The sequence below is a fragment of the Lepidochelys kempii genome, chromosome 6, assembly GCF_965140265.1.
Source record: "Lepidochelys kempii isolate rLepKem1 chromosome 6, rLepKem1.hap2, whole genome shotgun sequence".
Lineage (NCBI taxonomy): Eukaryota > Metazoa > Chordata > Testudines > Cheloniidae > Lepidochelys > Lepidochelys kempii.
In genome coordinates, this window is record NC_133261.1 from 122,726,087 (window position 1) to 122,744,139 (window position 18,053).

General features: G+C 40.2%; 1 protein-coding gene across 11 annotated transcripts in view; it reads right to left on the minus strand.

The window, feature by feature from the left end:
* KIAA0586 (KIAA0586 ortholog) overlaps positions 1-18,053 on the minus strand; it is a 134,118-nt gene that overhangs the window by 74,789 nt on the left and 41,276 nt on the right. For all 11 annotated transcript variants that reach the window (XM_073349981.1, XM_073349977.1, XM_073349972.1 and 8 more), the window contains 4 exons: positions 11,034-11,106; positions 10,443-10,712; positions 8,737-8,911; positions 850-1,038 (listed from right to left, as the gene is read on the minus strand). In XM_073349981.1, the coding sequence (XP_073206082.1) occupies positions 850-1,038; positions 8,737-8,911; positions 10,443-10,712; positions 11,034-11,106 (707 nt within the window). The remainder of the gene's footprint in view (positions 1-849; positions 1,039-8,736; positions 8,912-10,442; positions 10,713-11,033; positions 11,107-18,053) is intronic.

An 18,053-nucleotide genomic window follows, 5' to 3' on the forward strand; every position in this document is an offset into this window, starting at 1 on the left:
GTGTTATGAAACAACAATAACTGCAGTCACCTGTGCTACACAAAAGCTTGAGTCATCGTAACTGACAGACATTTTTGATCTACGGGATATGGGCTATATAAAATCAATACCTACAGTACACAGTCTCCCCCTGCGTCCTCCTATCTAGAACTAGTAGGCCAGTTAGTCAAGATATGATTCAGGACAGAACATCCTGTGAGCTCTGACTGCAGCCCCTCTTTTTTGTATATTTATTATCTTTAGGTGTCAGCTTAATATTAACCTCTGTCTATATACTAACAGTACTCAGACTATATCTACTCTCAAGAGGAAACTATCTCAGTGATGATCAATATGCTCTAATCAACTTGGGACAATATTATTGAAACTGCTGGGCAGAAATGATCAATTTATATCTACTCTCTGTCATGCAGATTAAATTCCAGGGCCCAGAATTCATTCTCTGATCAACACTGTCTCCTCCTGTAGAGCCAAAGGCAGAGTCTCAGTGATGGGAAGAGTACCAGGAAAGAGGCTCCTGCAGTGCAAAATGCCAGCAATCTCTCCTCTGCCAGGATGTCCTCAAACGGGCAGCACAAGGTGTGAGTGGTGCTGGCTAGGAGTGGGCCTGGCTAAAAGAAACAGAGGATACACAGATTCCCACCACAGCCTCTGCATGTTAAGCTTCTACTGAGTCCCATCAGAATTTAAAACTGCGCCCCCATACCAGGGTCCCCAAAGGAAGGGCAGTTGTAAATCTCCATGGGCACAGAAGCCATCACTGATACAGAGAGATAAGAGATGCTTCTCTCAGAAGCAGCAGGGACGAATCTAGCCCATACAACTCATTAGGCTTTTGGTTGTTCTTACCTAATGGAATAGCCATAGGAATTAGATGGCCTTCAAGTGGACCGGAGACATCAGGCATTTCTCTGCTGGGGCTGAACAGATACTGACTTTCTTTAAGGGGTGCAGAAAGTGGCCGCTGCCTCTTAGGACTGATTATTACTTTCTGTGTGCAAGAGTTGGTTTGTGTTCTTGCTGACCTTACCTTAGTACCTGAAATGAGAATCAACAAAATTATACATCTCTCACGTGCATTCACACAATGTCATATACTAGTATAAAGCTTATGTAATACAAATTGTTTGATTGTAATAACTATGTATAACTGCTTTAAAAACAGAGACGGTATGACCAGCCATTGTTCTAATAAATAAAAAATACTGGAAGTGATGAATATGTTATATTCCTCAATACTGACAGCAGAAAGAAATTCTGTAAAGATACACCAAACTCACAACTTCCCCCACCAAAAATACCTGTTTTATGGCACTCCACCCTGCCAATGAATTTTCTTCTGTTTTTATTTTGCACAGCACTCAAACCAAGTGATCAGATAACTGAAACTGCTATCGAAACAGAGTAGGCTGACCTTCAAGGATTTATGAAAGAGAGAAAAGTAAATATAGGGCTGTATGTGAAACACCATAAGGAATAAGGGAAATTCTATATACAACCCTGTATTTAGTTAAAGAAAGCAGCTCTCCTTCCATTTAAATAACATGTAACACAAAAACTTAAGTAGAAACAAATCACAACATAAAATGCCTAAGACCAATTAGGAAAAGAAACAACAGGTGTATACTATACATTGCTGGCTTTATTATCCAATGAACTACAAACTGACCCTGGCAGCACATGCCAATGCCCCTAGGCCTCACTGAACACTAACAAATATATAGCGGGAACCAGTGTGGCTCATCTCTGTGTTAATACGGTTAAAATAGTTATGAGAGTTACAAAAATGTGTTTAGACTTTATGAAAGGCATTTAAGTTGTTGCATATATTAATTTCACTTATAATACCTGTATGCTATGTTATAAGGTAATATTTAAGTGCATTTCTTCGACTGTAAATCATCAGACAGGAGAGAAGCATTAACAAGTGTAAAATACTAGTTCCCAACAGGTCTTATATTTTGCCCAACAAAAGAAAACCCATCAACACCAAACTAAACATTGTGGAACTTCAGAATTGCTTTCTCGGCCTCCATGCAAAGGAGATGTGCAACTGAATTCTTCCCAACATCTGAATTTGCAACTCGAAGTAGAAGGGGAAAAGAAATAAAAAAAGTCTCCACAAGGAGGAACTGTGGCTTGGTCTACACTACCAACTTATGTCGGTGTAACTACGTCGCTCAGGGGTATGGAAAATCCACTCCGCTGAGCAACACAGTTATACCGATTTAACGCCCAGTGTAGACAGTACTAAGTCAATGGGAGGGCTTCTTCCATCTACATAACTACCCGGGGAGATGGAGTACCTACATTGACAAGAGAAGCTCTCCATTGCAGCACTGTATCTGTAGACACATCCTGTAACTTTTATGCGGCTTGGTCCCTGAGGAGCAAGGATTACTAAGCATAAGCAAAAGATTGCCAGTGCTTGGCATGGATTAACCCTAAAAGACATATAGCGCTTGTTTATTATAGAAGCTTCCATTACCTTTTCAAAATTAAGAGTGACTTACTTGTTTGCATATATGTTTACCTACTTTAACCTTCTAAATAACTTTCTTATTTCCATTTCCTAGTTAATAAATCTTTTGATAGTTTAATATAGGATTGGCTACATATGTTGTCTTTGGTGTGAGAGCTAAGGTGCAACTGACCTGTGGTAAAGTGACTGGTCCTTTGGGATTTGGTGTACCCTAATTATTATTGTGATTTTTGGTGTAAGGGAACATCTATCACAAAGGTCACCTTGCCTAGGTGACAAGATAGACTGGAGTACCCAAGGGGACTCTCTCTGACTCAATGTTAAGAATGTTATGGTGTGTGAGGCATTTACACTAGATATTTGATTGATAAAATCTAAGTATAGAGCTCACCACCAATTTGGGGTTTGTGTCTTGCTTCTTAACTGTCCACCCGGAGCTTTTTCAACCGCTGCAGCAGGACAAACTGTGAAAACTTCCCACTCATAAATATAGACACAGCATCAACATGGGAAAACTGATTTGTCAATCCAGCGTTGAAAATGTATTTACAAACTAACCCTATTTAACAACATCTAAGCATCGAGTGGAACATATATTGAGTCCTGTATTTTTTGCTGTGCATGCATAAAACTTCCTATGCAATACACATTCTGTGCAAAAAGTGTACGTTATTCCACATTAAACTTGAGAATTTAAACACAGATAAGGTTCTGCCAGAAGCTGGGACTGGACAACAGGGGATGGATCACACAATAATTGCCCTGTTCTCTTCATTCCCTCTGATGCACTTGGCACTGGGCCACTCTCGGACGGCAGGATAGTGGGGCTAGACAAACCATTGGTCTGCCCCAGTATGGCCATTCTTATGTTCTCACATAGCAACACTAGCCTGACCACACTACACTAGCCTGACCACACTAAACAATAATCTAAAATGTTACCGATATGTATACTCTTTATGATTTAAGGGAGAAATTCTGCTCTCAATTATACTAGTGTGAATCCAGGATAATTAACGAACTGAAGTTGCTCTAGATCCACAGCAATATTAAAAAAGTAGCACTATACAATAACAATAAACCACACATTAAATGGATTAAGAAGTGGCTAACTGACAGATCTCAAAAATTAGTTGTCAATGAGGAAACATCCTCAAATTGGGGAGTTTCCTAGTGGGTTCCACAAGAATAGGTAGCAGGCCCAACCCTATTAAACATTTTCATAGATGATCCAGAAGAGCATATAAAATCATTGATGATAAATATTTGCAATGACAAAGACTGGCAGAGTGGTAAATAACAATTAGGATTGAGCAGCAAACAGGGCAATCTGAATTTCTTGGTACATTCTCTGAACTAGATTTTCAAGTACTTTTAACACGGCTGTTACTCTGAAACCTTTAATAAAATTAGATTATCTTGACAATCAACCATGAGGCTAACTACTTTCAATGGTTCTGTGGTCTATGTAACATGGTATGCAATCTCCAGGGTCGGGAATCAAAAAGGATGTTGATAAATTGGACAGCGGTCAGAGAACAGCCACAAGAACGATTAAAGTGATTAGAAAACATGCCTTATAGTGATAGACTCAAAGAGCTCAATCTATTTAGCTTAACAAAGAGAAAGTTAAAGGGTCACTTGATAACAGTCTACACATTTCTAGTCTATACCACTATATAGTTTCAATCAATGTAGTATATCAGCACCTCAGAAAAACATGAACAAATTATTTCCAATACCTATTAGAAAGTATTATTTCACCAATTTTACTAACAAGGAACTGAAGCACAGAGGATTTAAGCAACTTGCCCAAGGTCAACCCAAGAATTCTGTGGCAAAGACGGGTAATAAAATTAGGTATTTTAAGTACCAGTCAAGTACCGTCCTACCTCAGGCTAAAACTTCAGTTGGAAAGCTTAGGACTAGATTAACTCTATGGAAGCTCTATTTACAGTAATTTCTCATGAAATGACACAGTATATTCCCATCCTCTTCCCCTTTTTCCCCTAAAGAGAAAATAAACATGTCTTACTTTATTTATTAACCAGATACAGAGAGATCAATGTAACTTGCACAGCGTTCCAACTACAGGATAACTACGTTATTTTACTATAGTTTTATTATACCAGGTTGGTGGGACAGAGGGCTCAGCAGTTCCACAGTCCAGGTTGCACCCAGGGGACCCTGTCACAACAAGTCATTACTACTCTTTGATATCCACTAAATTGTTAATCATAATTACCATGTGACATTTAAAGCACAGTCTGACTTATTTCCTAAACTGATCTGTTTTTGCTTTAAAAATTAAAGAATTACCCATCTTCATCCAGTCAATCTCTGTTTATACAGCATATGGCATATTGACAACGCTCACTGTAGTTAAAACACAAAAAGCTCTGTTACTAAACAGATACGGTTTCTATAAAACCCACCTCGACAACAAGTCACATAAGCAAATAAATTAAATGTTAAAACAATTAATGATATGTACTCTCTACTCTTCCACCCCCAGATACACACTTTATCCCTACCTCAATCATGTTTGCCACAAACCACACACTCTAGCCTTTAACTGCCTCCCAGCACCCTAACCAACTACTCCTTCCAATCACACAAGACTCCAAATCAGCCTTCCCTTTTGCACACTATTTTCAGTACATTGAATATCCACACATTTACATTGAGAGAAGTTAATGTAATTGTTTGGTAACTCACATTCTCCCTCCACAGTCTCCCATCGTGTCTTGTCTTCTATACTCCTCCTTATGCTTGCTCTCCCTTTCCTACTCTTCATATTCTTCCCCACTTCCTCTCCTATTTCTCTGGCTTCCTCCTACATTCCCCTACATGTCTGCTACTCATGTCCTCATTTTCCCCCTTCTGCACACCACATTCCCTTCCAACTCTCCTACGTTTCCTTCCTGCTTCTCAGATTCCCATAGTTTCTGGATCCTCCCAGTGACCCCCTCTGCCTCCTCACACCTTAAAGGGCAACTTAGTGTCACTTTCACTGGGAATGATTCAAGGGGATGGCCATATCTGCTAAACTTCCTCCTGTACAGACTATACAAAAACAGAGGTCTCCAATAGCTTCAGTTGTATTAAGAACAATGGGAAATAGCAACCATTTTGATAGAGGGCAATTCTTTATGAGTTTCTTTGAGGGAGAACAGTCCCCAGGTTTTGCTAATGGAAAACTAAGTTATGAAAAATAATGGCAAAAGTTAATCCTACCCACAATCCTAAAAGTTAGTTCTCATACCAGATCTGCTCAGGATTCACCTCTCTGAAAGTTTATGTGAAATGAGACAATGTTTTTTAAAAGTAACCACCTGATTAAAAAAGTTTGACTGCCACAAACAAATTTCAACAACAACTTCAAACATTTTAATGTAGAAATGAAAAGATAACACATACAAACCACACAGACATTTCAAATGGCATAAGAACTAACACTATGTGACAGATCAAACTAGCTAAAGACATAAAGGGTAACAAGAAAACATTCTTCAAATACATTAGAAGCAAGAGGAAGACCAAGGACAGGGTAGGCGGGGGAATAACAACAGAAAATGTGGAAATGGCAGAAGTGCTTTAATGATGTCTTTGTTTCAGTTTTCACCAAGAAGGTTGGTGGTGATTGGATGTCTAACACAGTGAATGGCAGTGAAAATGTGGTAGGATCAGAAGAGGCTAAAATAGGGAAAAAACAGTTAAAAATTACTTGGACAAATTAGATGTCTTCAAGTCACCAGGGCCTGTTGAAATGCATCCTAGAATACTCAAGGAGCTGACTGAGGAGATATGTGAGCCATTAGTGATTATCTTTGAAAAGTCATGGAAGACAGGAGAGGTAACAGAAGACTGGAAAAGGGCAAATATCATGCCAATCTATAAAAAGGGGAAAGGGACAACCAGGAGAATTATAGACCAGTCAGCTTAACTTCTGTACTCGGAAAGATAACGGAGCAAATAATTAAGCAATCAATTTCCAAACATCTAGAAGATAATAAGGTGATAAGTAACAGTCAGCATGGATTTGTCAAAAACAAATCACGTCAAACCAACCTGATAGCTTTCTTTGACAGGGTGACAAGTCTTGTAGATGGAGGGAAGCGGTAAACTTGGTATATCATGACTTTAGTAAAGCTTTTGATACTGTCTCGCATGACCTTCTCATAGACAAACTAGGGAAATGCACCCTAAATTGAGCTACTATAACAGGGGTGGCCAACCTGAGCCTGAGAAGGAGCCAGAATTTAACAATGTACATTGCCAAAGAGCCACAGTAATACATCAGCAGCCCCCCCATCAGCTCCCCGCCCTGCTCCCAGCGCCTCCCACCCACCGGCGGTCCCACCAATCAGCACCTCCCCGCACCTCCTGATCAGCTGTTTCGTGGCATGCAGGAAGCCCGGGGGAGCGAAGGGGAAGGAGCAAGAGCACTGCAGGCTCAGGAGAGGGGGCGGGAAGGGGTGGAGTGGGGGCAGGACCCTTGGCAGAGCCAGGGGTTGAGCAGTGAGCACCCCGTGGCACACTGGAAAGCTGGTGCCTAAAGCGCCAGCCCCGGAGTCGGTGCCTAGACAAGGAGCCACATGTTAACTTCTGAAGAGCCGCATGTGGCTCCGGAGCCACAGGTTGGCCACCCATGTACTATAAGGTGGGTGCATAACTGGTTGGAAAATCGTTCCCAGAGAGTAGTTATTAGTGGTTCAGAGTCATGCTGGAAGGGCATAATGAGTGGGGTCCCGCAGGGATCAGTTCTGGATCCGGTTCTGTTCAATATCTTCATCAATGATTTAGATCATGGCATAGAGAGTACACTTATAAAGTTTGTGGACAGTACCAAGCTGGGAGGGGTTGCAAGGGCTTTGGAGGATAGGATTAAATTTCAAAATGATTTGGACAAACTGGAGAAATGGTCTGAAGTAAATAGGATGAAATTCAAGAAGCACAAATGCAAAGTACTCCACTTAAGAAGGAACAATCAGTTGTACACATACAAAATGAGAAAGGACAGCCTAGGAAGGAGTACTGCAGAAAGGGATCTGGGGGTCATAGTGGATCACAAGCTAAATATGAGTCAACAGTGCAACACGAACATCATTCTAGGATGTATTAGCAGAAGTGCTGTAAGCAAGACACGAGAAGTAATTCTTCCGCTCTACTCCGCGCTGTTAGGCCTCATCTGGAGTATTGTGTCCAGCTCTGGGCACCACATTTCAGGAAGGATGTGGACAAATTGGAGAGAGTCCAGAGAAGAGCGACAAAAATTATTTTTTTAGAAAACATGACCTATGAGGGAGGATTTAAGAAATTGGGTTTGTTTAGTCTGGAAAAAAGACAGAGGGGACACAACAGTTTTCAAGTACATAAAAGGTTGTTAAAAGGAGGAGGAAGAAAAATTGTTTTTCTTAACCTCAGAGGATAGGACAAGAAGCAATGGGCTTAAATTGTAGCAAGGGAGGTTTAGGTTGGACATTAGGAAAAACTTCCTAACTGTCAGGGTGGTTAAGCACTGGAATAAATTGCCTAGGGAGGTTGTGGAGTCTCCATCATGGGATATTTTTAAGAGCAGGTTAGACAGGGATGGTCTAGATAATACTTAGTCCTGCCATAAGTGCAGGGGACTGGACTAGATGAGCTTGAGGTCCCTTCTAGTTCCATGATTTCACACTTAAAGGCTACCTACATGTATAGAAAAACAGAATTGTAAACCCCATTTTTAATGCAACTTTAACTATGGAGATATGACAAGTGTAATAATTCAACTATATATTTCTTAAAACACAGTGAAAGCATATATTGAATTGATCATGGATCGCTAATCTGTCATAAAAAATGAGAGTTTTGAAAGAGATGGGATCTAAAGTTTGATACAGTAACAAAAAAAATACTTCCAGAGTATTACGTGCATGTTAAGAAGAGAGACTATAAGCAGAAGGCTGAAGATGAATTTCCATTACAAGTATGAATATCACAGCTATGCCAGTAATAATATAACTTGTTCATTTTACAACATGTACTAGGGATGAATTTCAGAAAGCTTGGCTCTCAAATAATGAGGGGAAAAAGAGAATGGTTATCACAACTCACTAAAGCTTAACTTGAAGAGTGTGCCCGCTGTAAACAAGCAACTGAATCTGCTATAAGGAATTTGAAAAGAAAAACCTGAAAGAAAGCACCTAATGGGAAGTGACAACAGACACACCTGTTTATAATTTAAACATTTATATCAAAGGATTACTTACCCCTAACACACTCTATAATTTTTGGTCTTTGAGGTTTGGATTTGGGAGATGGAGAGTTGAACCTGAGATATGGCGCTTTTTTAAGCTTGCTGCGGTGGCCCTGGTAAATTGGTTTCCCATATACCTGGGACAGATACTCTTCATTCTGCTCCACTGCACTTGCTTTCAGAGGTCCCTGCACAGAAGAAAAGTAATTTCTAAATTCTCCATATGTGAAGAATTAAATGTGTAATTATTACTACACATTTTTTTCCAGCAGTTTTACATTTTGTGAAGTATTATGGACAAATAAGATACAGAAATGAAACAGTGTTAGACGAACTGTAAATCTTGGCTTTTTATTTATTTATTTTTTACTTCCTGTCATAAATATAAAGGGAATGGTAACCGCCTTTCTGTATACAGTGCTATAAAATCCCTCCTGGCCAGAGGCAGCATCCTGTTACCTGTAAAGGGTTAAGAAGCTCAGCTAACCTGGCTGGCACCTGACCCAAAGGACCAATAAGGGAACATGATACTTTCAAATCTTGGAGGGGGAAAGGCTTTTGTTTGTGCTCTTTCTTTACATGTTTGTTCTCTCTTGGGACTGAGAGAGGCCAGACAGAAATCCATCTTCTCCAAACCATCCTAATCCAAATGTCCAATATTGCAACCAGTATAGGTAAACCAGGCAAGGCGGATTAGTTTATCTTTTGTTTTATGTGAATCTTCCCTGTGTTAAGAGGGAGGTTTATTCCTGTTCTCTGTAACTTTAAGGTTTTGCCCAGAGGGGGAGCCTCTGTGTTTTGAATCTGAATACCCTGTAAAGTGTTTTTCATCCTGATTTTACAGAAGTGATTCTTTTACCTTTTCTTTAATTAAAATTCTTCTTTTAAGAACCTGATTGATTTTTCATTGTTCTTAAGATCCAAGGGTTTGGGTCTGCGTTCACCTGTACCAATTGGTGAGGATTATTACCAAGCCTTCCCCAGGAAAGGGGGTGTAGGGCTTGGGGGGATATTTTGGGGAAAGATGTATCCAAGTGGCCTCTTTCCCTGTTCTTTGTTTAAAACACTTGGTGGTGGCAGCATACTGTTCAAGGCCAAGGCAAAGTTTGTACCTTGGGGAAGTGTTTAACCTAAGCTGGTAAGAATAAGTTTAGGGGTCTTTCATGCCGGTCCCCACATCTGTACCCTAGAGTTCAGAGTGGGGAAGGAACCCTGACACTTCCTATGTAATTTGATAAATTAGTTGTCGTTATGCATAAGAACTTTTGCATCAATCAGTATCAAGTATACAATCAACTTTACCTTTTTATACCCTGTTACATATTATTTATTAAGTGCCAATTAGCTATGTACTCTACAAGCATAAAAATAAAGCCAGTCCTCACAATGGAAACCCAAAGGAGGGAGCCATTTTATTTTAAATTTGCATTTATGGTAATATTAATTATAAATGAAGTAATGTACACTCAAACTACCCTTTAAACAAACCCTACAAATCCTGTGCCTTATAGCATAATTGTCCAGAATTAAATGTGCAGTATTCCAGATACTACTCAACTAGCACTGTGTGTAGAGGAATATTTGCCTTACATGTGAACATTTTAATTACTGTCAATCATAAAGCAGGACACTGACAGTTCCAATTCAGTTCTCTCCTGGAAACTGAAGTAGGGCCATCATTACCAGAAGGAACTCCAAATAATAAACAAAACCCTTTACCTCTGCCCTTCCTTCTTTCTTCAGCAAAGTTTCAGAAACTGAATAACTTCTCAAGCTCTGCCTTCTAAAATTATCCTCTGACGCCTTCTCAGAAGGCTTAGCAGCAGATAAGTACTTCTTTGTTAAGGATCCTTGGGTTTTTTGAGTTTTTGCTTTAATTTCTTTGTTGGTCTTCATATCCCTGGTATTCTGTGTTCTCTTGATCCATGGAGTCTTTAGATCTTTTTGATTATATTGTGTTTGTTCATAATCACTTTTTGCCATTTCTGCCTAAAGATAAAATGGAAACATAGTCAAACGAGATTTTATCTTCCAGTCTATCAGGAGAGGCTGGGGACAACTTTGAAGTTCTGACAAATGGCTTGTTTTTCATGTTAAACAGTAACTGTGATGTAGTGATTTTCAATAAGCTAAACAAGTTTTAAAATAGGTGTGAATATTTTGTTGTTAAGCTACAAATTGGCCTAATAGTCTCCTGATGTTTTCATATGGAGAGTGAACAATATTTCTTAGAAGTCTACATTTTAAAAAACCACAAGTGTGTCTTACAATGCAAGAAACTTTAACTCATACATTTTCTTCCAGCCATACCTGAATTTCCACACTGATTGCTTTAATCCACTCATCTACCGTCTTTCTGATACGAATCTCCTCCAGTACATTTCTGAAACACAAAGAAGAAAGAGCTACGTTAGGTCAAGGTTTCTCAAACTGTGATGAGTTAGTTCCTGAGAATGTAGTGACCTGTTCTGAGGGAGGCTTTAAAAAGCACTGGGAAAATAAGAATACTACTTACCTACAATTCTTGATCTCTGAAGATATTGGATGTATTCATACTACTTTCCCACATCTGTGCTTCTAGTACATCATTGTTGGAAGCTCCCACAGTTCTATGCCCTAGCACCATTAACATGCCTCACAAGCAGGTGTCATGCACTTACTCTCATGAGATGGTATAGCAGCCCCTATTGCCTCATATGTTCCTTTTTTGAAAAGCAAAAGAGTATGAAAAACATACTCCCAATTTGGTTGGGGAGAGTGAGCAGATGAGTATTTAAAGACAGGTAAGTCTTTTTTTCCAAAAAGGAATTATTATGGATTCCCATTCCCAGAAAATCTTTACAAAAGAGAGACTAGCTTCATTCAAGACAGCAAAGAGATGAGAGTTCAATTACCACCAAAATATATTTTGCAGATATAATTTTATGTAAGCAACTGATAAAATATCTGGAACAGAAACTAGAGAGACATCCTAAAAAAACAAAGGTGTGAGAAAGATTGGGTGCTCACAACATGGAAACAGGTTCTGTAACACCAATGGTCAAAATCAGATTCATGTCACGAGACAGAGAGCAAGCAATAGTGCACTGAGAAAGCAATCTGAGTATTCTCTGTGGCAGCTTTACTCATCTGAACAGAAAATAAATATAACTGGGGTGTTATATTGGTGCACGTCGTCGTACTATCTGCACAGAGGTTGGCAACAATTTTAGACACATATTGACTGAATGAGCCCCAACAGGACCTTGAAATTGTGAGCCTACTACAAGGAGTAGCAATAACAAAAACAATCAGACAAACATTTAAACCCTGGCTGTTCTGGAGACAATCTGATCTACTTTACTAGTATCATATGAAACATGAAGTTAAGGCCTTAAGTGTGCTCTACAAAACAACCCCCTAAAAAGCTTTTCGTGCTGAACTTATGACATTTGGTTCAGTTGACCTAGACCTCTTTTTAAATCCTGTAGAGAAGAGAGGGGAAAGATTAACAGAAAACCTTTGCCTCTTGGTGTGACACTGGTAAAACAAGTGCCAGCTCTAGTCAAAGCCGCAGGTGTTAGCTGAGAACTGACAAACTATAGCTGGAAACCAAACCAGCTCACCTGTATGTTAGTTTTGTTCAAAATAGGTATTAGTCTTATAAGAATGTATTCCGTGTTTAGACTCTACGACATAGAATCATAGAATATCAGGGTTGGAAGGGACCTCAGGAGGTCATCTAGTCCAACTCCCTGCTCAAAAGCAGGACCAATCCCCAATTAAATCATCCCAGCCAGGGCTTTGTCAAGCCTGACCTTAAAAACTTCTAAGGAAGGAGATTCCACCACCTCCCTAGGTAATGCATTCCAGTCTTTCACCACCCTCCTAGTGAAAAAGTTTTTCCTAATATCCAACCTAAACCTCCCCCACTGCAACTTGAGACCATTACTCCTTGTCCTGTCCTCTCCACCACTGAGAATAGTCTAGAACCATCCTCTCTAGAACTACCTCTCAGGTAGTTGAAAGCAGCTATGAAATCCCCCCTCAATCTTCTCTTCTGCAGACTAAACAATCGCAGTTCTCTCAGCCTCTCCTCAGAAGTCATGTGTTCCAGACCCCTAATCATTTTTGTTGCCCTTCGCTGGACTCTCTCCAATTTATCCACATCCTTCTTGTAGTGTGGGGCCCAAAACTGGACACAGTACTCCAGAAGAGGCCTCACCAATGTCGAATAGAGGGGGATGATCACGTCCCTCGATCTGCTCACTATGCCCCTACTTATACATCCCAAAATGCCATTGGCCTTCTTGGCAACAAGGGCACACTGCTGGCTCATATCCAGCTTCTCGTCCACTGTCACCCCTAGGTCCTTTTCTGCAGAACTGCTGCCTAGCCATTCGGTCCCTAGTCTGTAGCTGTGCATTGGGTTCTTCCATCCTAAGTGCAGGACCCTGCACTTATCCTTATTGAACCTCCTCAGATTTCTTTTGGCCCAATCCTCCAATTTTTCTAGGTCCCTCTGTATCCTATCCCTGCCCTCCAGCATATTACCACTCCTCCCAGTTTAGTATCATCCGCAAATTTGCTGAGAGTGCAATCCACACCATCCTCCAGATCATTTATGAAGATATTGAACAAAACCGGCCCCAGGACCAACCCCTGGGGCACTCCACTTGACACCGGCTGCCAACTAGACATGGAGCCATTGATCACTACCCGTTGAGCCCAACAATCTAGCCAACTTTCTACCCACCTTATAGTGCATTCATCCAGCCCGTACTTCCTTAACTTGCTGACAAGAATACTGTGGGAGACCGTGTCAAAAGTTTTGCTAAAGTCAAGATACAATACATCCACTGCTTTCCCTTCATCCACAGAACCAGTAATCTCATCATAGAAGGCGATTAGATTAGTCAGGCATGACCTTCCCTTGGTGAATCCATGCTGACTGTTCCTGATCACTTTCCTCTCATGTAAGTGCTTCAGGAGCACTTGACAGTCCTGACATGAGTGTAAGCAAGTTGTTGCATGCATTAATCTCATTTGTAATGTCTGCTTTCCATGCTATAAGGAAATTTGTAACTTTTGCTTTGTAACTTCAAAAATATTTGCTCTGAACTTGTGAACCCTGGCACAGGAATCATCTCCCCTCTCCCCGGCCATTCAGGATGCCTCTCAAGTTTGAACAGGCCATTAAGGAACATCACAATACAAAGGATTGGTGAATGGCCTTATCAGATCTTGGAAATGCTACTTATAAAGGAGCTCATCTCATGGACTGGAAGGCTAAATGTAACAGATAAAACAGCAAGAAAAATTTTAATCTCTTTGCTGTTTAAACTCTCACAAGGCCAGAGACACTAAACTAAGGCAGAGATCCCCAAGGGTTACCACTGAGTCCACCCTGAAAGACATTTTGAATGGACAGATCACTACATATCCGTCATCTTTAGGAAACACAGATGTTAACTCACTTGTGTGTATAACCTTGCTTGCTTTAACTCATTTCTTTTTCCTCATTAATAAATCTTTAGTCAATTTACTATAGGATTGGCTACAATCATGGTCTTCAGTGTGAGATTTAAGGTACAAATTGATCTGGAGTAAGCTACTCTTGGGACTGGGAGCAACCCGAATATTTTGTGGTCTTTGGCATAAGTGACCATTTATCATCTACTGCAGGGCCTAATGGACTGTATGTGACTCCATTATAGTGATCCAGGAGTTCACATTTGTTTCTGGGCTTGTGAAACTAATTATAGAACACACTACCAGTTTGGGGTGTCTGCCCTGTTTTTGACAGTCTGCCCTAAAGTAAGCTCTCATAGTCATGAGCCACTCCAGATCTGTATTAAGCATCCACTGGACAGGCTAAGTTATTTGGGTACCTGGAAATTACCTTTGGATACAGAAACTTGATCCTAACATCTGAAATTGAGGCTGCAGAGAAGTTAGAGTTTTTACTACCTCAGAAAGCACTGGGACCCGTGGTTTGGAGGCTTGGCCTAAAACCCAGCTAGAACAAGCTGCACTGCCATGCCAGAAAAGGAACAAGTATCAGTTTTCCTTCCAAAAACTTCTCTAAATTTCTCAATGCATTTTTAACCCTCCCTTAATTGAAAGACTTAGTTTGACTGGAAAAAATAAGCTAAGAGATTCTAGAAGGAAAAGTAGAAACTCAAAACTTGCCCCATCCTGCCTATGTAAGGAAAACTGAAATTGTGATGCCGATAAGAAACTTAAATTCACCTGGACTGATCAAAAAACACTCTGAAATTTCATCTTTTGTCACATTTGAACAGGCAAGAACAAAACTGCATCATACTAGAGAATGGCTATATGTACTTAGAAATGAAAAAAGGAGTATATTTCCAGGAAGACTAAGTAATGAAGCAAGGGGATGTGTTTAATTAAATAAAAATATTTTATACTGCTGACAGAGCAAAAACAAATTTAAAAGCCAAAGCCTGCTATAATGTGAATATTCCTAAAAAGTTACAGGTGTTAAACTGATGAAGAGTCTTCTAGATGGGAATGGTATGCAGTGGTGTTTTAGCCGTGTTGGTTCCAGAATATTAGAGAGACAAAGGTGAGGTTATATCTTTTATTGGACCAACTTCTGCTGGCGAGAGAGACAATCTTTCAAGCCACACAGAGCTCTTCAGGAGGAGAAGAGCTGTGTGTGGCTTCTCTTTGTTAAGCTAAATAAATTGAGCTCTTTTAGGCTATCACTATAAGGCATAAAGAAAAGGAGTACTTGTGGCACCTTAGAGACTAACCAATTTATTTGAGCATGAGCTTTCGTGAGCTACAGCTCACTTCATCGGATGCATCCGATGAAGTGAGCTGTAGCTCACGAAAGCTCATGCTCAAATAAATTGGTTAGTCTCTAAGGTGCCACAAGTACTCCTTTTCTTTTTGCGAATACAGACTAACACGGCTGTTACTCTGAAACCTGTCACTATAAGGCATGTTTTCTAATCCTTTAATCATTCTCATGGCTCTTCTCTGAGCCCTCTCCAATTTTTCAATATCTTTCTTGAATTGTGGGCACCAGAACTGGACACAATATTCCAGCAACAGTTACACCAGTGCCACAAGCAGAGGTAAAATAGCCTCTGTATTCCTACTCAAGATTCCCCTGTTTATGCATCCAAGGATTGCATTAGCCCCTTTTGGCCACAGCGTCATCCTGGGAGTTCATGTTCAGCTAATGATGCACCCTGACCCCCAAATCTTTTTTAGAGTCACTGCCTCCCAGAATAGAGTCCCCCATCCTACATTTTTCCTAGATGTACACATTTAAATTAAGCCATATTAAAACACATATTGTTTGCTTAAGGCCAGCATTCCAAGCTATCCAGATCACCCTATATCAGTGACCTGTTCTTTTCGCTATTTACCACTCCCTCAATTTTTGTGTTGTCTGCACATTTTATTAGCGTTTATGTTTTCACTGATAAAAATGTTAAATATGTAGGACCAAGAACTGATCCCTGCAGGACCCCATTAGAACCACACCCGCTCTATGATGATTTCCCCATTTACAAGTACATTTTGAGACTTATCAGTTAGCCAGTTTTTAATCCACTTAATGTGTGCCATGTTAATTTTATACCTTTCCAGTTTTTAATAATCAAAATGTCAGCCTTACAAGTCAAATGCCTTACAGAATTCTAAGTATATTACATCAACACTATTATCTTTATCAATCAAATTGTAATCTCATCAAAAATATATATCAAGTTAGTTTGACAGGATCTAGTTTCCATAAACCCATGTTGAATGTAATTAATTATATAATCTTCCTTTAATTCTTTATTAATCATGTCCTGTATCAGACACTATATTATCTTGCCTAGGGTTAACCTCAGAATGACAAGCCTATAATTAAAAGAGTCATCCCTCTTAGCCTTTTAAAATATCAGCACTACATTAGCTTTCTTCCAGTCTTCTGAAACTTCTCCAGTGATCCAAGACTTGCAGAAAATCAACATTAGCAATCCAGTGAGCTCCTCAGCCAGCTCCTTTAAAACTCTTGGATGCAAGTTATCTGGATTTGCTGATTTTAAAATGTCTAACTTCAGTAGCTGCTGTTTAACATCCTTTCAAGATACCAGCAGAATACAAAGAGTGTTGCCATCATCATTATATATGACTACGTCATCTGTTTTTTCCCAAATACAGAACAAATATTTATTGAACATGTTACATTCTATACCTTGGGGGAGCGTCCTGTAACCCCCATATTCCTCATTTATATATAATTGTGATATTGCATATAAAGCAGGCCATGTGAAGTATTTGGGGAAAGGGTATGATCTGCTGAAAGTCACTGTTCTATCTAAATATGTATATCATTAATGTATATGAAGTTATGAGAATTGTGGTGTATGGCTGTCACTAAAATATGCTGTGGGTTTGGGAAGCACCCAGATACTAGCTCTCCAGAGACAAAGCCAAGGAAAGTAACCAACACCTGGGTGGGTGTCAAAAACCATTAACAGCCATTGTCCAGCAAAGGAGCTATGATTCAATGACTCACCAGCATAAGGCCACACCAGAGGAATTGCTCAGCCTTACCTGGGGACTCAGCAATGCGCACCAAACATGCCTGGACTTGTGTTCTCCAGGCACATAGACTAAGAGTATAAAACAAAACACAGTGGCCCCATGCTTGGCCTTTCTCCTTCCCTCACCTATGCTGGAAACAACAAGGACACTCTGAAGACTCCAACAGAGGGGACTGGCCCAGGTTTCAAGGGCGAAACCTGTGTACTATGCACTGCAATATCCAGTGGGGTGAGAAAAACTGCTTAATCTAGATGTTGCCCAGTCTAATAGAGTTGAAAGTTTAGACTGCATGCTTATATTTTATTTTGGTAACCACTCTGACTTTTTGTCTATCACTTATAATCACTTAAAAACTATCTTTTGTAGTCAATAAATTTGTTATACTGTTTCTTTATCAGTGAGTTTGCCTGAAGTATGTGGTAAATCTCCTCAGGTTTGCAAAGGGTAGTGAATATCCACTTTCCATTCATGAAGTGGTGAACCAATTAATAAATTTGCACTGCTCAAGACGAGCAGTGCAAGATGGTATATTCCTGAGGTACCATGCTGGTAGCTGGGCGGGATTTGGCTGGTGCCTTTCTCTGTGTGATTCACGAGTGGCTCTGGGAGCATTCATGCAATCTAGATGGGTGTAGGGCTCCACATGCCGTTGCACTGACTGATAACAGGGCCTGGAGGGGTTTGCTGCTTGTCACTAGCAAAGCATTGTGAGAGAAAGCCCGGGCTGGAGAGAGTTAAGGGGGCACAGCGGTCCCAAAGTCCCAGGCTGCACCC